The sequence below is a fragment of the Phaenicophaeus curvirostris genome, chromosome 2 (assembly GCF_032191515.1).
Source record: "Phaenicophaeus curvirostris isolate KB17595 chromosome 2, BPBGC_Pcur_1.0, whole genome shotgun sequence".
NCBI classification, from domain to species: Eukaryota; Metazoa; Chordata; class Aves; order Cuculiformes; family Cuculidae; genus Phaenicophaeus; species Phaenicophaeus curvirostris.
In genome coordinates, this window is record NC_091393.1 from 35742902 (window position 1) to 35764170 (window position 21269).

Consider the following 21269-nt stretch of genomic DNA (forward strand, 5'->3'; position numbering starts at 1 on the left):
GTCCTGTGGGAGTTACAGCAATGCCTTGCTGACTTCTCTGTACTCTGGTTTTCAGCTCCCCCTATAGCACACAGAGCCAGCATGCTTGTCCTGTTCCTGGGCTTCCAGCCAGTTCATGTGCTGTTTGGCCAGTACCCAGTTTTGCTAGTTTTGAGGAGGGTCATGGGAAAATTAAATTATCTGAGGGTGCACAGCTTGCATGTGGGACATGGATCCTTGCCGATCCCCAGTGCAACTCACATGCTGCTTTGGGAAATTTACTGGTTTGGTTCAACACTTCAGCTTTTGAACTGGTTCTGACCCTTGTTCTTGTAGGCTGGAATTCCCGACCTCAGTGATTCTGTAAACGTTCAATCAACTTCTGGGGAGCAGAGCTGTCTGCTGAAAGGGAGAAATGTCTCTTGCTGTGCCTTAGAAGATAGTTAACTTGGGTGTAAGAATCATTTCAGGCATAGGCAAAGCAATTCTGCCTGAAAACAAAACCCATAATCCCTTATTGTCCTCTTCTGGGTCTCTCACTTCTGTGCTGCTGAGATTCATTTTAGATACGTTGGGTTACTGTGCTATTGATAGGACAAGAGCTAATGGACACAAGTTGCTGTAAGAAAAATTGCAATTAAGTATTAGGAAAAGAAGTTTCTACTGTGGCAGGGGTCAAGCACTGGAACAGGCCACTCAGAAAAGCTGTGGCATCTCCATCCTCAGAGATGTTCTATACTCAGCAGTACGTGGACCGCAGCAACATGATCTATAGTGGCTCTGTTCCAGGGGTCCTGTCCAACCTAAATTATTCTATGATGCCATCAAATATAGATCTGATGTCTGAGGCTAGATTTTATCTCTGATTACAGGGTTTCTTCCTACAGATACGACATGTCTTCCTTCTTGAAATAATGTGGGTTTTTTCTCTTCATTACAGAAAGCTTCTAAATGGCATCTTTTCTTTATGTAGAACCTCTTTTGGAATCTACCTCCTTCTGGTCATTTAGAAACACTGTAGTGGCATAGAAGTCAAGTATTGTTGGCAGTTACTGGTAGCTTTCTGTGAAATGGAGCCCATCTCCATGCAAGAACGATGTTGTTTCTTCCTTTGTAGCTGCTGCGGCTCTGCTGAGGAGGCACCTTGGCATTCTGTTAAATGGGAATAGTTGCTGTTTGACTGTGTCTTTGCTACACAAAGTTTGAGTCGGTAGCAAAGCTGAGTGTTAGTAACTGAAGTTCTCTTCAGCTCCAAGTTGTCTTTTACCTGCAGTGAATGTGCAGCAAGCTCCCTCGCAGAGTTAGTTATTTAACAGACTGTGGATCTGGTGCTTTTTCATAGCATAGGACAAAGATAAGTCACACTGCCCACTGGATGCAGGATTGTATCTTCATTTTAGGTCCGTTTATGGCCTAAAACCTGTCAAATATCCTTGCATCAAATTGCATGAAAACATTTCTTCAGCATTATCAGCTGTGTGTGTAGATTCTTAAGTCAGGGGCACGCTTTTGGTTGCAGACTGATTTCTTTCTTTTCTGTCAGTGTTTGATTCTTTTCCGCATCCAATACCAAAACAGAGGGAGAAGAACGAGTGAGGACTTCCTTTCATTCCTAACGTTTCTTGTCTCCAGTAACAGTGTCCTGTTATTTTGTTTATGAAGTTTATGAGGAAGAGAGGGCATCAGTAATAGAGTAAGCAGTGTGGTTCAGGTTCTGTAAGTATTACAGCAGATGTGGTCTGAAAGAGTCTTCATAAACCAGATTAGTAGAGCAATTTGTGACAGGAAGAAACAGTTGTCATTAATTGATTACTTACATTAACAAAATTGCTGTGGGTGATGTTAAAACCCAGGTAGTTTCCAGGCTGACAGTCATGGAAAATGCTTGAATCTTGGAGACAGTTTAGCTACGCCTGGGGGGTGTGAGAATAAAGGAACCCGCAATACCCTTTTTACTGCTTTACTGACCTTAACATACTTTATTTTCGATTAAATCCCAGTCCCTCAGACAGTGATGTTTAGTTTGTCTTAAATGTAGAGTTGGTTTCAAGCTATCAACATACACAACTGATAAATTGCATGTGCTGTGGTCAAGAAATACAAAGCTGGGTATATTTTTATTCAGAACTGATGACAATATTTTCCTTGATTACAGATGAAGAGCTAGTGTTGGATTACAGCCTTGAAGGAGACGTAAAGGACTACAAACTATACTGGGAAAGAGAGTTCAAACCCGTGGCAGAAAAACTTCTTGATAGAATTAAAAGCCATCGCTTGGCTATTCCAGCTGTGACTGTTGATCCATTTTAATTAGTAGTTTATTTTTTTTGTGGTGTAGGTTGTACAGATTTGTATTTCTAACATCCCTCTACATTGCCATTGGTAAGCGTGTTGAAGGGCATGGCAATTTAATTTTAAGAAGTTGGTCAAGCCTGGCATTTATACACCAGGTGCTGTCTTTAGGAGAAGCTTGCACATGTAATTACTTTTTACAATATATTGGAGCTGATCAAGCAGCCGTTCAGTGCGATTTGTCTGTTACTTGCATATTTTCTTGCCTGGGAAAACAAAACAAAACTGTTTGCTGAACTTTTAATTTTCAAAAGGTGAATTACCACCGACCTGCGCCTCTGTGGTATCGAAAATGCTGCACACTGTAAAATGTACATGACAAGAGCCACCTACAGAGTGACTCACTTTTACTTCACATGAAATTCTGTGGTGAGTAACCTGACTGCTACTGGGGGATTCTGCTGAATTATGTCATGAGCATCTCTCCTCAGACTGAATGCTTTTGGGGGAAAAGTCACGCCCCTTACCTTTGAAGCCCCCGTTCTTTAGCTGGTACCTTGTGGCAGGGGTATCCCAGCTCCTGCTGTGGTGGTTTGTGGGATATAGGTCCAACTGAGCTGGAAAGAAGCTTTTCTGTATTGGGACGTCACCTCTTAGGGTAAAACACCCATATCCCTGATGTCAGAGCAGATTTTAGCTGCTCTGATGTGTTATTCTCTCAGTTGCTCCCTCAATCCCAGGAGCTGTGTGTCTGCACTTCTCAAACCACCTTGGTCAGCCATCTGCCCTGGGCTGATGCCTTCATCCACAGGGCAAAAAATGCTCTGTCCTTTGTGTTCCTTCTGACTGCTGGTGGCTCATTTATTGCTCAGTTTTCATCCTTGCAGTGAAGGCCCCGCTGCTTGCAGCCGTTAGCAGAGCTCAGCAGGTGTATCCCTTGCCTCAGGCATCAACAGCCGAGTTGGCTGCAGAAGACCTTACAGACTCGACCCATTTGTCTCTTTTCTGACTAGTGCTTATTTAAAATAAAGCCCAGTGCAGGGGCTGCCGGGCTTCTGGCTCTGAGCTGTGTCTGGCTCTGGCTCTGGCTGCCAGGAGAGCTGGTCTCCAGCCTGGCAATCCCTGCAGAGAAGCTGAAGGGATTTGTTTTTCCAAGGCAGCAACTCGGAGCTCCCTCAGGAGCACGGCTGTGCCTTTGGCAGCAGCCCGACCTCTGCCTCCAGGTGAGATGAAGCGCAGAGGCTGGGAAGCAGAGCAGCAGTAGAAGGGCAGGGAATCTGTTTTCCAAATTTAGGTCTTTGTTTCCGCATTCCTGGGCACTTCTTTTCTGTTGATGCACCAGGTTTGGGGGAGCAATGAGGAGGTAACTTCAGGGAAGGCAGTGAAATTTGCAAGGTCCCTTTTGTCCCAGGAACTTGGGTGTTTGCTGTGGTCAGCAAGGCTCAGACTTGCAGGAGGCTCAGGGAGCGCGTGTGGCAGCCTCCATTGCTGCAATCCGCAAGAGAGAACCACTCCACGGTCCAGGAGGGTTTGGCTCCAGCAGCAGCTCTGCCGAGCTCAAAAACATCTCAATTATCATTCCTTCTTTTGCCATTTTAATTTTAGCTGGAGTTGAGGGGAAGATGAATGTATTCAGTGCCTCATTTGTTTCTCGGAAAAAAAGAATGGATTTGTTTTCTGGAGGCATTAAAGAAAGGCTGACGTGTAAGTACTCCCCTGTGGGGTGGGAGCTGGAGGCATTTGTTCCTGGCATTCGCATCAAGGCAAAAGGCAGGCAGACTCCCCGCTGTGCAGGGTGGGGATGTGGGGGAAAAGGCCTCGTGGCCAAGTCCTGTCAGCAGGTCTCACTGGAACGGACAAGCGCTGAGTAGCAGCAGAGGGCTGCCTGGAATGGATGGTGAGTCGAGGTGGGCACGTAGGCAATGAGAAAATGCTGGTTATGAGTCACATCAGTCATTACTGATCAAACTGTAAACGCGGGCCTCGAGTGCTGTGCGGAGCGTGGGGCAGAGTTGGGTATCCCAGAGTAGGGCACAACGCCAGGGCAGCCCCAGCTCTGGCCTCGTGGTCCCAGCCTGGCAGGCAGCTGCCGCAGGAGGCAGCGGATTCAGAGGTGCCGGGGTAGAGCATTCAGACCACCTAGCAAATAGCAAAACCCAGCAGTGGCTCCTCTGGAGCTACACCGGCCCCTGGCTGAACAAAAGTTGCAGGGAGTAAGAATGAGCCCCCAAATGCTGAATTTCTGATGTGTTCTTAGGGCTTCTCCTACCATTGGGGTGTCTTTGCCCCCAACCTCACTGCAGCAGCTCTCTTCCAACTCCAGGAAGCCGTTCCTGCCTAGAGACCAAGTACTTGGTCTCTGCCACGCTGCTCTGTTTTTATCTGAGGTGGGGTGTGCGCACACAGTTCTGAACTGAACCTACAAAGACGATAGGAAGGGGGGGCTGTTAATTGCTGCTTATGGGGCAGACAGCTCCGCCCGGCTCCTCTAAGCACAAATGCAAAAGAAAATCCTTTCCTGGGTTGTTTTTAGTGTCCCACCTGGCCCCACACAGCAGCCGCCCTGCAGTTCCCTTCACTCGTGCTGGTGTGCACAATCTCCTGCCCACACGGTCTTTTAGGGTGAGCTGGCAGTGCTACCAGTGCCCACAACGATAAGAGGCACAGGAGCTGCGGCTGCTGCACATGCAGGAGCCCTCGGAGCTAACAGCCTGCAGCAAAGGAGGGCAGCGCAGCCGGGGAGGGAGGCAGCTGCTGCGCCTCGTTCCTTGCGTCCTGGTACCACGGCAACTGCTGCTCTGTGCAGCCATCGCACATTCCCTTCTCAAAACCAATTCTCTGGTTTTCTCTTTTTACATCTTCACTAAAACTATTGTAGGAACACCTCACAGACTCCTGATGTTTTCATCCTTCCCGCAGTCTTCCATCCTCTCTTCAGGAATACTCGGTCCTATGGAGTTTTCTCTTTCCTCATGGGTAAGGGGTGGGATATGATTGGGGAACAATTCTCTTGGTTTTGAAGACCAACCCCACCAACGTCTTTGGGTGCCACTCTGCTTAACAGCCTTGCTTGTTCTCTTCTAGTTCAGGCCCACAAACACCTCAGCATTTTTAATGAAAAAAATTCCCATTTTCAAGCCTTTTCTCCAAAGTGAGTCAGTTTCTGTGGGGTCAGGAGTGTCTGCATTTTGTGGTTTGTGCTTCAGTTGAAAAATGTGACAGTGTTTGCTGCCTGAAAAGGGAGAGAGTGCCTGCAGGCACCTGCACGTGCCTGGCCAGTGCAGGATGGAAATGGCCAGTTTGGGCTTCTTGGGAAATTCCACATCTACTTCTAACCCTCCGTAAAAGCAGGAGGAGCACCAGGTGCTGCAAACTCCATTTACACACTGGAAAGACCCCACTTGTGCATCCCTGAGCACAGCTTACACCTTTCTGCCATGCCCTTAGACAGGAAAGCTTTGCTCTGGTTTTGGCACATTAAAAATCCTGTATTTTTAGTTAGGAGGAAACAGCAGATGCTTCCTGTTAGTCACAACTTTTGAGAGTTTATTAATCTTTCTCGCCTAGATCTTTTCAGATACTTCAGCTTCTTGGACTGTGAGCTCAAAACTGTTCTCAGGATGTTCTGTAGTAACAGAAACCAGCCTGAGCAAACTGAGGAGCAGGCCAGGGGAGAGAAAGCTTAATTCTACCAGTGCACTTGGGAAAATCCTTCTCTTTCCTGCCTTACAAATAAGGTTCCTACCTTTCTGTAAGCAGGAACTGAGTTCATTACTGAAGGGCTGTAAAATCAGTTTAACTTGCAAAATAACATTTACAAGTGATTATATAAACATACAGGTGGAATCTCCCCAATTACATCCCACCCTTTACCTGTGAGGAAAGAGAAAACCCTGTAGGACTAAGTATTTCTGAAGATCGGGAAGAAGAATGGGGGGAGGATGAAAACATCAGGAGTCTGCAAGGTGTTCCTACAATAGTTTTAGTGAAGATCTAAATCTGTTTTTCTTAAACTTTGTTTTCTCCCATCATTTTAGAGTCAGCTGAAAAAGCCATGACTTGTATTTTTAAGTATGTTTGCTCAATTACTGTTTCAAATATTTTTAAGTGGTCCTTGAACCAATAAAGTAAACAAGTAAAACCAGAAGTGTAGAAGTAAAGCACACCGAGAGAAAAAGTTGTTACCTTTATTTAAAAAATACCAATAATACTGACAAATTTAAAAAGCGATTCACACTCATACAAAAGTATTCATGTGTTCTCCAAAACCACTGTATATTAAACATCAGCATTTTAATCATGTTTTTGTTTACTAAAAATAGATGGGTTTTAGCCTAGTTATTTAAGCAACTGCAAAGATCAGTAAGACCAGCATTGGGCATGTAATACAGTAGGACTGTTTGGCAGTCTAGAACATTCCCACACCTTGTCCCAGCTCCTCAACGGGCACCAGTTCATCCTGGAGAAACAAGACAAGAAGCTGCTTGACACCTCCCGTAGTCGGATCTCTGAAGAGCGCCGAGGACCAGAGTCCTCCTCTTTCCATAGGAAGACCGTTGCACTTTGGAGCTCACCATGTAATGCTGAACAAGCGTCCTGTAGCATTTTAAGGCTAAACTATTGGAGAAAATCAACTGCTATCTTTGAAATTATCAGTGTGGACAGAAGAGGTTTAATTCTGATCAAAAAAGAAATCTAAATAACAAGGCTTTTTTTGAAACCACACACAGTAAAGGCTCAGACAATAGCAGTGCTCACTTTCACTTTTAGCTTAACTGGAACAGCCTGCGTCTGTTCACTCCACCAGCACAAATAGCAGCATCAAGATTTTCTAAAATTATTCTTGTAGGGAAAGCAAATGTCATCATGTCCCACGTCTTTTCACACTCCAGCTCCCGCAGTATTTGCCTTAACACAAGATCTACCTAGCTATCATTTGCTATATTGCCACAAGTTCACAGAGTGTCCCGTGCTGCCAAAAGCCAAAATACCGTGAGCAGGCAGCACTTCCGCACAACCCTGTCTTTTCAACTGCCAAGCGTTCACTGCCAAGTGGCAGCAGCGATATTCCAAACATGGAAATAGCTGAAACTAAAGGAGTTATGGCACAATGGGCATCTTAACTTAGAGCTACTGTTGGTCCTGAGGCTTTTGTATCTTCCTCTGCCACGCTGCAGCTGCACAACATTCCAACGTCGACAGGCAGCCGGAGACATCAGGTCATATAGCGAGTAATAGCTCTCAGAGCATAAAGTAGTTCGGCTTGCATCCGAGCTTCTACCAGAAGCAAATTTACATGGACCTTTGGGAAAGAACAGAAGTTACGCTTTAACGGTGCGCACACAACGATGCATTCCAGTGAGGCGAAGCCTGTGGGCTGTGGGTTTCGTATTAGTGTTTGCAGCAGTGGTGGGGCACCGCTTTGCATTTCTGCTACCTGGATAATGAATTTTATCTGAAAAGCCAGCTGAGGGAGGAAAGACCGAACAAGCCGTGGCTGCAGTGCCGCAATGGCTCACGGGTGCACCTAGGCAGGGCCAGGTTCATAGGAAGAGGCCGCAATCCTTTAGTGGACCAACTGGTTTAGCTGGAAAAAACAGACAAGCTTTCAAGCTCACAAACCCTTCTACAGCAGCAGACTATGTGCAGCTTGAAAATAATTGTTCAAATTTAGCTTAAGTTAATCAATTACTCCAAGCAAAAGGGTGGCTGGTACCTGTGGAGCAGGGGGTTGCTAAGAAGGAAAAGGTGATAAGGTTGGTTGTCCCTGAGGGACAGAGAGAGAAACACCCAGGTAATTATCCCCTGAACAGCACAGAGTGGTCAGCTGAGGTGAAGCACCAGAAAAATTGTAACATGCCATTAAAACTATTATCTGTATTGAGACAAAGGTGTTCAGTAGCTACCATAGGTGAGAGCTGTTGTTACCCAGCTCATCTCCTTCACGTGTCTTAATTTCTTTAAGGATGAGAACAAAAACCCTGTGGGGTAGGGGGTGAAAAAGTATTCTCTTATGGACAGCAGCTTGGCTGCAAGTTTCTTGTGGCATGGAAAGGCTGTGTTTGGTTTCACTGGCATGATTTCCATCAGGATGGATGGTGATTGCTTCCAGTGACGCACGTGTAGGTTCCTTGGATTTTGATGGCTATGGAGATGCAAAGTTTGGGCCTTAAAGAAGGGTTTGTGTGCTTGAAAAGCTCGTCTTTAGCAGTCTAAGCAAAACACATGCAGTATTGTACTTGAACAACCTGAAATCAGTGTAGTTACAGCACCCCTGTTATAATGGGGTATCTCTGAACTATTTGTACAAGGAGTTCAGCAAGAAATAGTCTCTGATGGTGTGAACACTGAGACACGCTTCTGTTTCAGCACTATATCAGCATTCATTTTAAGAAATGTTTTTCCACAGAAAAATTGTAGGATGTGAACTTGATGGAGCAGACACCCGAAAATTAACAGCAAGAAATATTAGAGGAGGTGCAACTGAGACTGTAACCCAACAGCAGGACTTCGGGCTTTAACAGGAAACAACTGCTTTGGGGCCATTCACACTAAAAATGACCACAGGACTGCTGAGAGCCTGGGCCAGCAGGCAAACTGCTCTGGGGCTGTGGCCAAGGGACGGATCTCGCATCCCTTCCCTGCCTCTCTCGGCACGGGCAGCACCCGCGGACAGAGGAGGAGAAGCTGTAGCATTTACACATCCCACCACCCCAGACGGTTCAGAGCTTGCCCCGTCCCTGTCACCAAGCGTGCAGTGGGAAAAGAGCAATTATTTCAGCTTGGGAAATATGACACCTCCAAAGGAATTTACTCAATAATGGGAGAAGAATCTCAGTGTCATCAGCTAAAGCTGAAATGCCAGCTGGGTAGCTGTGGCTGTTAGCGTGGCAAACAGATCCACCGCCCACGTCCCTCAGCGCGGATGCAAACGGTACCTTCTCAGAGTGTGCAAACTGCCTCCAGAAGCCATCATACATTCTTTTTGTGGTCTTTTCAGGAGTGCAAACCACAGTCTTGATATAAACTTTAAAGCTGCGGTCCAACAACTGATTAATTTCACCATAGTCATAATCATCATATCTGTTCAGAATTGAAAGAAAAACACTTTCATTTTCAAGAACCAGTTATTTCACTTGCATTGTTTCTAGGTTCCCGTGGCAAAATAAGTTATCACGTAACTCATACCACTACTGGCCACTACAAGTCTGACATATAGAGAACAAAAGTAGTAAAACTGACCTTATTCCAAACATACAGTGAATATAGTTCCAAATAGCTCGTCTTAGCATCGAGGTATCCACGTCTTTGTGCATGGCCATTGTGTTGTAAGTCAGATTATAAGCAATATGAAACTTCTCATCGAGTAGCTGTCCCACATCTGGGTAAAGACGATTAACCAAGGAATAGCCATGGTCTTCCCAGGAATAATCCTTAAGTAAAAATGCAGAATGGAGCATTTCAGAAAGGAACATGTGAAGGCTTAGTGCTTTAATGTAATTTATCTCGGGGCAGAGAATCTGAGGTGGGGAGCGTGGTGTTCATTTGGTTGCTTTAAGCCTTCTCATCCACGGGGCAGCAAGTTACAGCAAGCAATTTCCAGCTTTGGTATTTGCACAACAAGCAGACTCTGCACTGAGCTCCCCAACAGCCCCATCCCCTCGTTACCTGGACACGGAAGGTGGGCACGTGCATCCCATGTCTGGAGAAGTCTTTATAACCATAGCTGGTATCCTCAAAATGACGAGACACATCTCTTGCTGGTGCTGATTCTTCATCTTCTGTTAATTTCAAACACAATTTCACACAATTTCAGTAAGAACAAACAGCATGCGAGCTAGCACAGCTCCTGGAGACAATGAGAGCCTCTGTGCTTTTAGAAATAAACACACAGGTTCACTGCACTACCTGCATGAAATCTCTCTGGTACAGCTCAGTGTGACTGCAACTATGGTTTTTAGAAGCAACTGCACAAAAAACACTCAAACGCTTTCTTATGAACAAACATCCTTTCTCCTTTCTTCTGTGTACCCAGCCCCATCCCCTAAGTCCAGGGAACGCTCTGCTGCTAACCCAAGGGGCCTGTAAAAAGGTCAAGGGAAAATCTGTTGACAAGAGCCAGCAGCCACCCTGAGCTTGTAACAGATAAAGTATTACCTCGCAAGTAACATTTCATACACTTACATAGGTAAGTGGTTTAAGGGCTTCTTTTTAAAATATCTTGTGAGATCCTTAAATTTCTTGTGAAACACCAAATCTCTCCAGAGAGAGATTCCGTTTCTGTTGGAAATTTCTATTAAACATAATATTGGCCAGTGAGAGTTACGGTGTGTTTGAGACAAGCCATAAATCTTGGCACTACTTTGCTTTTTCAAGTGTTCCTGGAAGAAAACAAGGCACACCTAACCTAGATCCCTTCAAAGAAATGGCAGTGTTTTTGAGACACCCAATAATAATTTTTGCCTTTTCCAGCAGTATTTCAAGTGATTTGGAAAACTCTAAATAAATACATATTCACACAATATCTGTTCTACCTGAAGCACACACAAACATGCTTTCTCTCTTCTCCCTTTCAAAACGTGTAGCCATCTCTTCCTGGCTGGCTTCCTCTTCATCTCTGCACTCCTGTAGCTGCTTCATTTTCTCCATAAGAGCTTCGACTTCACAGACAGACTCTGTAGACTTGAAATGGAGAGAAAAACATTTCTTTTCCATGGGGCAAGAACTGACAATGATGGCAGAAATCATCAAGGCAGAAAAACTAAAAGCAAGCTATGTCCTTCGTTTGTATCTTTTAATATCGATTTTTCAAGAAAAACAGCTCTTGAAGGAAATCTGTACCAACCCAAGAGTTCACTTGTAGTCTTCTTTTCTCAATTAGATTCCTGGCACTTCTAGCATATTTTAAGAATCGCAGCTTTTTGGAACAAGTGGTTCTGACACTAAAATTAAAGTAATTTCTCTTACTTAATCTAAATGTTCAACAACCGAAAAACCAAAGAGCTGTAACAGAAATTCTGACAGAGGAAGTAACCACAATTTACTACCCAACTGTATTTTTCCCCTTCTCTGCTCTCAGACAAGAAGGAAAAAGGAAGAGCGAGTGTAAATGCAGATTTAATGAAGCCTCAAAGGAAAGCTAGTGCAAGATAATCTTATTTCACAGAGCAGTTTTAACACCATCACAAAACACTATTAATTCAATATCTGCCCTTGTAAAAATCAATCAGCACAAAGCAAAATAAAGTTATCTTCAATTTATACAGCTCTGTCCCTTTCCTCTCTGCCTACTGCAGTCAGTTTGTTGCTTCAGAGCGCCGGCAAGCTCCGTCAGACAAAATTTAAATGCCACCCACACCACTGCAGTAAAGTCTTCCAGGCAAGGAACCTGCATTGAGAATACCTGTTATCACTGTTCTTAAACCAGTGCTTGGTTCATATCATGCTTTTCACTTAGTGGATGCAGGTGCAGCCCAGTGAGCATAAAGTGCTGCAGGCAGGAAATGCTGTTTTAGGAAGGGTCAGAAAATTGCGAATGATATGTTTTGTGATGTATCACAAACAATTCAAGGCAACAAAGTCAAAGACTGGAATCCCAGAGCAAATTTTCCACTGCACCAACAAAAAAACATCATTCGTGGCCACTGCTGCTCAGGACACGTATCGTGAACTGGCTGAGACCAGGAGTCATCTCAGTTTGCCTCGATGAATGACAAGAGGCAAAAAAACCAGACAACAGAGATTGCATCTTTGTCTCTCCTTTCCGTAGCTTCTCCCAGCTTACCAGCGTCCTTTCAGCTTCTCCTAAATGTATTTTTTCAACTGGTTTGCCCACATCTGCATTAGGCTAAATCAGTCCCACTCCCACTGGATGAAAAAAAAAAAAAAAAATGTGTGCCCTCCATGTATGAAGTTTACAAAGAAACCACAACTACTGAAAGAGATTGTGTGTTCAGACAGATACGTACTGGAATGCTTCCTGTTGGGCTGGCATGAATTTCCTCTGCCGCGTGGTAACCATTTGTAATATCACATATGCAATAGTTACTGACAGAAGGGGGCCTAAAGGTGTGACCCCCTTCACAGTCGATCTCTGGACTGATTCCACAACCAAACGTGAAGGAGGCGAGGGAGTGGTAGTGTGTAAGGAGAACAACGGCGTGGATCAGCTCTGCCAGGGACCAGCTGTTCTCTTCGGTCTTCAAAAGTCGCTTTAAAAATAATTCCAGAAAAAAGTATTAATTTAAAAATGCCATTCCAATGATTCCACCTTAATGTGGTTTATCAACACATTTCTTGACCAGATAAAATTATTCTTCCAACGTCCAGCATTGCTTCCTAACTCTCTGCTGGCATGAGTGCGCTCAGTGCCCTGCTACCAGGTTGCTGCCAGCTGCAGACTCATGTGGTTAAGCCACACAGGACATGACTTTTCTCCCCTCTCTGCCCCTCAGCTATTGAATCAGTTGGGGTTTCTATTTTGCACCGTATGGTTTGTATCAAGGCCAGACCAACTCGCATTGAAATTTCACACCTCTGATGAAGATGTGACCACAACAGACAACTGGTCTTTACAGTCCCAGAAAACCCTGGCAAATCCTTGCAGATCGGCTGTGGAAAACCCTGGCATCGAGGCCAGGCTCCCTCCCATCCTGTCCCAGTGGGTGGAATGCTCTGCATTTGACAGAAAACTCCAAACCCCAACTTCCCCTTCAGGCAGGAAAGTGTGGGAGGTCTGGGGCCTTCTGGCAGACAGAGTCCCAGCACCCACTTCCTCCTTGCTTAAGGTGAAGAGAAGAGCAGAGGAGGAGGAGGAGATGCTGCAGTAACCATGGCCAGGGCAGACGTGCCCCTGCCGTGAGAGCTGCTGTCACTGCACACACGCCACAAGCACCCTTGAAGCCACCTGAGCAGCAGAAATAGCTGCCTCTTGGTGGCTTGCTGGTGGGGCAGCTATGGCTGGCTGCTCCCTCCAGCCCTGAAAAGCTTAAGCAATTAAAGCAGCAGCAATTGAAACAAAAACACGGCTACTGGTGTGCAGCCTAAGCTCTGGCAGCATCCCTGTAAAGTGAGATTCTGGCTACCAAAAGCACGGGGCTTAAGGAACTGCACATCTCAGCATACCCTCATTGCACCAACACAGTCCTGACACGACAACTCTGAAATGTCAGTGTGCTGTAAATTAAAACTGTTAGTCATTTAAGACAAATTGTGATTGCGTTAGTTTTACAAAGGCACAAGTGATATTATATCACGCGGTATCACAGTGATAAGACACTGAAATGAAAGTAACACAGAACATCTCTTGCCCTGTCTGGTTCTTAACCCCAAACATCTATGATTGCATATACTGAAAAACAAGGGTACGCTCACAAAACTCCATGGAAGATTTACCTCGATGTGTTCCTTGGTGATAAGCCAGGGTCGGTGAGCCAACATTTTGTTCAGCTCTCCTAAATTCTGCAGTTTTTGAGGTGCATTTTCCAGACCATTCAGCCATTTAGGGTCTCCACCAACGTGAAGGAAATCGTTCACGTGAAGGTTGACAAGGTAAGAGCACTGATGCCGTGCTGCAGCCTAGAAAGGAACAGACAACTCTGATATGGCAAACAACTACACTAAATTAGTCGCCAATGACAAATACCCTAAGTAATCATTTCCTCAAAATATTCAAAAATAAGACTTGCAGCAATCAAAGGCTGAAGTGAAGAAAAGCCGTGATTAGCACATGATCCCATTTTGATTATCGTTCTCACAACATAAATATTCCTCATTCACATACATTATAACTATCTTGGCTACAGGGGCAACTTCTCTTCTCCAAAGAGAAGTAGAGACACAGATTTATTGTATGTCTTGAGGCAAGTAATCCACACTGCACAGTATTCTTCAGTACTAAGAATATAAGCGAATTTTTACCAGCTAAAACAAAAGCAGGTTTTAGAACACAGGTACCAAGAGAGACTAAGGGCAGCTTATCAGAAAAGAACAGACTCAGAAGCATTTATTCAAGCAGTAATACTTTCCCCATCAAATTAAGACGAAGCCCAAAACTTTAATTCAATTTCAGCAGGCAAAGATCATTGCACTGGCAGACTGGAAATCAACCACTTCTGGCAGAAAATTTGCTTAGAAATTAGAGATTCAGAAATGGATGATGGAACTACTGAAGAAGAGGGGGGTGCATTCGAGAAGATTCACACACAAACAAACTTTTTTTGAAAAACAGTTTCTGAAATACTAAGGAAACCAAAAATAAACAATTGTCTTATTTTTATAACAGATTTCTCCCCCTAGTCCTACCGAAACTATGTTAAGTACTGGTCTTATGAAACATCTCTAAACCAGACACAATAAAACCTACTCTGCTTTTCCCCTTAGCTCCTGATGAAATGCCTTTCCAACCAGAAACTGCAAAACACGGTAATAACTGCTCTTAAACAAGACCAGATTGTTGCCAAAGTGGCTGATCTGCCTTCTGCTCCAGCTCACCATTATCCCGATGTAGTGTCGGTAATGAAGCGGGAGCGGCCCATCCATTTGCAGTAGATAGTGCTGAGTTTTTAGAAAGCTTTCAAGATACTGGGGGTGGAAAACCATCACCAAGGTAACATTGTCCAGTCGGCCCAGCGTAGCAAAAGAATCTGCAAACAGCGTGTGCATCATGGCGTCTTCACTTCCCACTTGAATCATCTGGTTGAACAGAAAGAGCAATTAGCAATATTGCCTAAGGAGTAACAACAAAAATAGTAAATAAACATATAACCACAGCACTCAGAGGGCCCGGTGTAAGGAATTACATTATAAATCTATTAATGGCATTAAATCAGTGCAAATAAGGGAAGGCATATAATGCCCCTTTAATATCTCTCATTTAGGAGCTCACAAGTGGTTAGAAGAGCGAAAGATTTTTGCCTTTATGCTTTCTCTTATGCAACACCAACTTCTCATTTTCAACTGTTTCACCTTCACTTTCTTGAACGCTACAAACTGATCTAACTGCTTATCGTAACTTGTTAGGTGACAATAATTATTTTCATTGAGGAAAAGAAGAGGGAAAGAAATAAAAAGCTTACTAAGATATCACGAGAGAAATAAGAAGAAACTCAAGCTTAAGGCTCTAAAACTTCAAAAAAATCACAGGCATATTACTACATTTTCCTTTGCTCCAAATTCTCTTACCAGCCGATCAGAAGAGGAGCACCAGAATTGCTCAGCCACAGCACTCTGAAGCCTCTCAGATTATTCAGAACCGTAGAGGTAGTGCAAGAAAAAAGTAACCCCAGAGGAGGGGGCAGGTGCCTTGTGGACCAGTAGGAAATTACATCCGGATGTTCACGAGGAAACAGACACTCTTACAAAATACAGTATTTGGTTTCTCTTATGCTAGACAGCAGTACAGGAGGGGTCATAACTATTGCTTCTGTACACTAGAGCTGTGGCCAAAGTCTCACCAGGACTGAATGTGATCACGACTGAAAATGTTTTGCAGCTCAGCAGCTGTCCTGAAACCAAACGTGGGTTGCTACTAAAAGGGTGTTCCTTAAAAGCATAAAGTTCACTGTGTACTTGAAAACATTACCACACCTCCTTCTCAGGGATGAATCTGCTTGGTCCCTGTCCCAGTGGTCTAGGAATTCTTATTCCAAGTTCCTAGAAAAGAAAATAATACCACCTCAGCATTTAGTTATAAACAGCTTTTTAGCTGTGGTTGCAAGAAAGAAATGAATTCTCCTTTCATAGCTGGGCTTATTTGTGTACTCATGGTACTTTTGCGTGGGTATTTTTACTAATACTATTTGTACAAATGCAAATCAGTTTTTATACAAGTGCTTTATAATTAGCCACACTTGTTTACAGCGTACAGCCCCATTCCAGCAACAAAAAAAATCAACAACAAAGGTCCTGCCAATGGAAGAAAACACACACAAATTTATATGCACACATACAACAACAACCTGGTTCACAGAAAATTCTGCATAAAGCACATTTTGGCAAGGTGTCCGGGACAAGGAGTTCTGTACAGAGCCGGCTGCCGTGCGGTTATGCCACTGACACAAAACGAGACCGATAATGTGTGTGTGTACATCTGCACTGCGCCAGCACATAACATGCTGTGCATCTGTCAGGAAATTAAACAGCTGTAAGCCTAATCAGATTTCTTTTTCTCAAACTCAAAGAGCTCTTAAACTGCTGAAAGTACCTGATCTACATTTGCATCTCATTTCTTTTCATGACAGGATAAATAGCTTTTCACCCTGGGAGGGAAGGAGGAAGGGGATTTTGCTCAGTCAGAACAGCAGCAGCCACATCCTCGCACACACGCTGCCACACAGGTAAGAGGGAGGCTGGACTCTCCTCTAGCAGTTCTCTACTTGCCTCAGCTCGATGTACCTTTCTGCCAGACCTACAGCACCCTGGGCCCTTCACGCAGCTGCGTAAGAGACTTGGGAGGATTTGTGCCCTGCCTGTCAAAGCATTCCCTTAGGAAGGGTGGGAGCCATGAGTTCAAGGAAGTTTCTGTGTTTAGCACGAAGCAGCTCTCAGAGGGGGCACAGCAGGGTCCACGGGGCCTGTACCAATGCGGGACACAGCCTCACCTCACACATTCGCACACGTCCGCTTTCTCGGCCGGGAACTGCATCGCTACAGAGCCTCGCTCCTCCTCCATATGCGTGGTTCTGGCTGCACACCAGCTCTCCCAAGGGCTAACTCTGGAGCCAGTGCCACAGCTTCCCCAGGAAGATGGGAGCCCTGACACCCATAAATCGGCTCCCAACAAGGCAGCTCATGGCACAGTGCCCTTACAGACGGATGGGGATCTGGGATTAAAGCTAGGGACGGACCTGCTACATATAAACTAATGGTTTGGGCTCTTACCTGTTCCCTCTCCCCTTCTCTTAAAAATCAGCCACTGCCTCCATTCTGTTGCCCCAAACGCCCCTTTTCTGATGATCCCAACCCCATCCATGTTCTCAGCTGGGTTTAGATAAATAAATACTGTGCACTGAATCAGTTCAGGCTAGACAGAGCAGAGGGGGGCCTTCAGCTGTTTAGGCCTCACAAGCAAATGGAGCCCCCTAAACGCTGCTGGCCAAATTCAGTTTTAATCTTTGCTACATTTTCTGCACGTAGATAAAGGCTGTTATAAAAAAAGCAATACTGGTCTCACTCACTGCTGCACTTTTCCTGCCTTTAGCTGAGGTTTCTATTTGTATGAGTACATTATACAAGAAGCTATTTTATTAATCAGTTACTGTTCCCTGAACTTTCCCCTAAGATTAAAAAACAGCTTCAGAGAGCCGGAAACAATTAGTGCAGGTCTAAGTTGGAACTATCAAAGCCCATCAGACTCAGGTGGTCTCCTTAAACTCTAAGTCAGATGCTTTTGTTTCTCAATTTATTTAGATAAAGCAAGATCAAAGGGCAGCTCTTGCATCAGTCTTTTCACATTTTCCCTGTGACAGCAAACTCAGCCACGTCGGGTTTTCCTGCTGAGGATCCTAACATTCACTAACAAATCTGTCCTGCCAGTCAAGTCTCTAGTAATGGCACTTGTAGGATGGAATTTCTATCTTAAAAATACCCTCTCTTCTCAAAGCTCTAGCACAGCTGCTCATCTCAGCTACAACTACCCTAGAAAATTAGAGAAACATCTTACATCCAAATGACAGCATGAAAAAAAGCCTGTTATGCATCATTTAACTTAGCAGATGCCTGCAGTTGTCTGCCAACTCAAGGACTCCAAGAGAAACACCTTGAAGTTTAATTCTTGAACAACTACGTTTCAGTCTTTCCTTTTCTAAGAACAGTTAAAGGAATAAAACAAAAATAGAGATTTCTGATATAATCAACTTTCATGGGATTCCAGACCACCCAGCTGCACATCAAAGTGACCTACTTAGTGCTGTGTTTTCTGCATCAGACTTCTGGCTTCTTTCCCCCTGTCTGTTAACCTTGCCACATCACTTTCATTCAGTCTAGAAACTGTGTGGCTGAATACTGAATATAGCTCCAAGCTCAGCAGAAAGCCAACCACAACTGAGGCTTTAGGTGATAATACTAATAGTGATACTAATACCAATACCAATACTAGTGCATCAGAGGCACTCCATCTTCAAAGAAAGAACACAAAACTCAGATGGCTGCAAAGCTGAGCACCAAGTGTGAATTCACCTTCAAGACCTAGAAGCTCACAGCCAGAGAAGGGAGGGAGGTGAGCCTTGCCAGGTGGCAAGCCACTCCACTGCTCACCTTCCAGATGTACCTTGACAGAGCAGCAAGACGTTAGACATATAAATGCTGTACCACTATGATGGTGAAGCTGACCTCAGAAATCACAGAAAAGCCTCCTTTTCCCCCTTAAGTAATGTAACTTGTATTTCTGTACAGCCACTATTATTTCTTCCGCGGCAACTATATTCAGCAGATACCTACCATTCCTGGATTTACATGTTCCCTCTTCCCTGCCATATCTGAGCATCTTACCTCATGCATTTCATTCGTGCAACATTCTTGTGAGGTAGGGCAAGTGTATTATCTCCCATTTAGGAAAAGAACCTGAGAGACAGAGAAGCTACGTGTCCAACAGAGGCTGCTTAAGAATACGGACAGCTTGAGCTGAGATTTCTCAAGTCATGGGCTGATGCCCTAATCATCAGACTGTGTGCATTCTCAGAGACTTCTCAGCCAGGAAACATCTTTTATGCAAATTTACACCAAGAAACAGCTCTTCAGAGCTGGGACAGAAGAGCTGATGTCTGCAAATTTTATTATATACTTCCTAGTTACCACTCCTTCTCACCACTCTGGTCCACAGTGACAATCAGACCAAAAATCTGTACTTCATGCACACACATGCTCAGAGAAGACCGTTCTAAAACTGCAAACATATAAACTCACTCTACTTATGGCTTTTCTTTATCTTAAAGACTTTAAAGCGCACCTTCAGGTAACTTCAAGCGTCTTGACAATAACAGTGTTCCTATCAAATTTAAGTAAAAGCTTGAGATGGAAAATTAACTGCAAATGCTTAGAAGAGGTTTTTAAAATACTTAAAAGTACAATCATCTCTGCTAGTAACAGACCATCATCTGCTTTGGTTCTGAACCTCTTTAAAATGTAAGTGAAGTAAACGAGTCATTTCTAAACAGACACCCAATATCAAAAATGCCACCTAGGAACAGTGAAGGACTAAGTCACAGGCCGATTTGCAGGACCTCTAGAATAGGAACAGCTACAGCTCTTGTTCCAGTGTGTCTAAAAGGCTTTTTCAGATCCCTGTTCCTGCCCCACTACTAGCTCCTGGCAGCTGGAACTCTGCCTCTTATCACAAAACCGTTCCCAGAACTTAATTACAGTTTTGTCAGATGCATATGGGGACTGTTCCCAAACTGCTCATTTTCAGACATTTGGGATTCACGAGCTGAGCACTAGCTATGAACCACAATCTTCAGACTGCTTCCCTGGTGTTAGCACAGTGAGTCATTTTGCTCCCCTCAAGTACAGTCTGTACCAGTATCAGATGTTTTATCTCCCAGAGAGACTTATTTACATACTTAAGCCTCTGCTAAATGGCAAAAAGCACATTTTATCATATACAAGCCACAGGCAAAGTGAAAATACAATTATTGATTTACTTCGCTAAACTATATTTGGATTACATATTCACCTATTATCATCTGTGTCCTGGTTAAACACTAAATACTGCTAGATTTAAACAAAAATATTTGAAAATCACACACTGTAATGCAATTTAAAACAATCTAAAGGAAGGAACCAGAGAAGGGCAATAAGTCCAAGGTAACCTGGAGGTAACATTTCCTGGACAATCAGTGATCATTTTACATAATCTAAGTGCATTCCTACCCAAGCTCAGGGTTGAGAAAGGCACAATGAGCTGCGGGTCAAAAACTCTTCAACACTATCTCCTAGTAGAATTAACCCCTCAAATGTGTCAGTGCTGAAAATTGAGCTTCATGTATGCATACTCTGGTATGCATTTGAAGAGGACATTAAAAATAGCCATTTACAGCTTTATATGCTTATAGGATGAAATGCCCCAAAGCATTTAAGCATCCAAGAAGCTTGTGCTGTTATTTCCAAGCAAGACTGGCACTTACTAGTCTAAGAGGCCTCGGCTGCTGCTGCTTCACTCGCTGCGTCCGGTTCCTACCTCCCCTTTAAAGAACACCGACAGCAAAACCTCACCGGTGGTGACAGGTTACAAATTTGGAGTTTCCTTGTTTAGGATCTTAATGGCACAACTGGCCTCACAAGACAAGTTATTTATCACCAAGCTGATACACACTCAGCTTAAAAGCTGTATTTTTTTTCAGTTCTGCTAAATGCAGTAGCTACTGGAGTTTCCTTATCAGATAGGTAGCTTTTGGAAATGATGGGATTAAGGAACAAAACAGAGATTAAATTATTCTTTTCCTACAAACACACACACAAATCTCACAAATCCAACACCTTTTCTAAGTGTGGGGCTAAGAATTGGCAGTTTTTTCTGTTTCATTCATTTTCCTAATCCAAAATGCTCATGTAGTTTAAATTTTTGCACTGGTTCAGTTTTCTGGGTATCTCAGACCGCCGTTCAGCTGAAGCACTGGACATGTCTACACTTGCATGGATTTAAAGAACTGAGAACAAGTACTCCCCCTCTGCTACAAAGCACTTTGTTCCGCAGACCTGTGGCTCTTTGCTGAAATTAGAGCACAGCAAACACTGAACTGTTTCTATAATATTTCTCAAAGAACACTTTCTTATACGAATTCAAATACTTAGGCGATTTTATTTTAATTCCAAAATCAGTAAGTACTTTTTCTCTGAATGCCTAAGTCCATTGAAATAGCAGATTTTAAAAACATCCCTAACCAGTTTATGTGACTTGAATCAATACAGAAATCAAGGCAAGACAGTGTGTGCCCAAGTTCACACACCCTGTTCACAATAGCAGGAATAAAAGCAAAGCCCAGGCTCCTCAGTCTCAAGCT

The 21269-nt window shown here is 44.0% G+C and overlaps 2 protein-coding genes across 10 annotated transcripts in view; one reads left to right on the forward strand and one right to left on the reverse strand.

Moving 5' to 3' along the window:
• The window catches only part of ARMC2 (armadillo repeat containing 2), a 61741-nt gene extending 59246 nt beyond the window's left edge, over positions 1-2495 (forward strand). For all 6 annotated transcript variants that reach the window (XM_069851684.1, XM_069851683.1, XM_069851688.1 and 3 more), the window contains one exon: positions 2135-2495. In XM_069851684.1, coding sequence (XP_069707785.1) covers positions 2135-2289 — 155 coding nt within the window. In that variant the 3' untranslated portion in view covers positions 2290-2495. The remainder of the gene's footprint in view (positions 1-2134) is intronic.
• Positions 2496-6444: 3949 nt separating this feature from the next.
• SESN1 (sestrin 1) overlaps positions 6445-21269 on the reverse strand; it is a 75435-nt gene continuing 60610 nt past the window's right edge. For 3 of the 4 annotated variants that reach the window (XM_069851696.1, XM_069851698.1, XM_069851697.1), the window contains 9 exons: positions 15859-15924; positions 14764-14964; positions 13666-13848; positions 12240-12482; positions 10806-10953; positions 9940-10052; positions 9514-9704; positions 9210-9354; positions 6445-7573 (listed from right to left, as the gene is read on the reverse strand). In XM_069851696.1, the coding sequence (XP_069707797.1) occupies positions 7487-7573; positions 9210-9354; positions 9514-9704; positions 9940-10052; positions 10806-10953; positions 12240-12482; positions 13666-13848; positions 14764-14964; positions 15859-15924 (1377 nt within the window). In that variant the 3' untranslated portion in view covers positions 6445-7486. Of the gene's footprint in view, positions 7574-9209; positions 9355-9513; positions 9705-9939; positions 10053-10805; positions 10954-12239; positions 12483-13665; positions 13849-14763; positions 14965-15453; positions 15804-15858; positions 15925-21269 lie in introns of those variants that run through there. The other variant, XM_069851699.1, reaches the window with a different exon arrangement.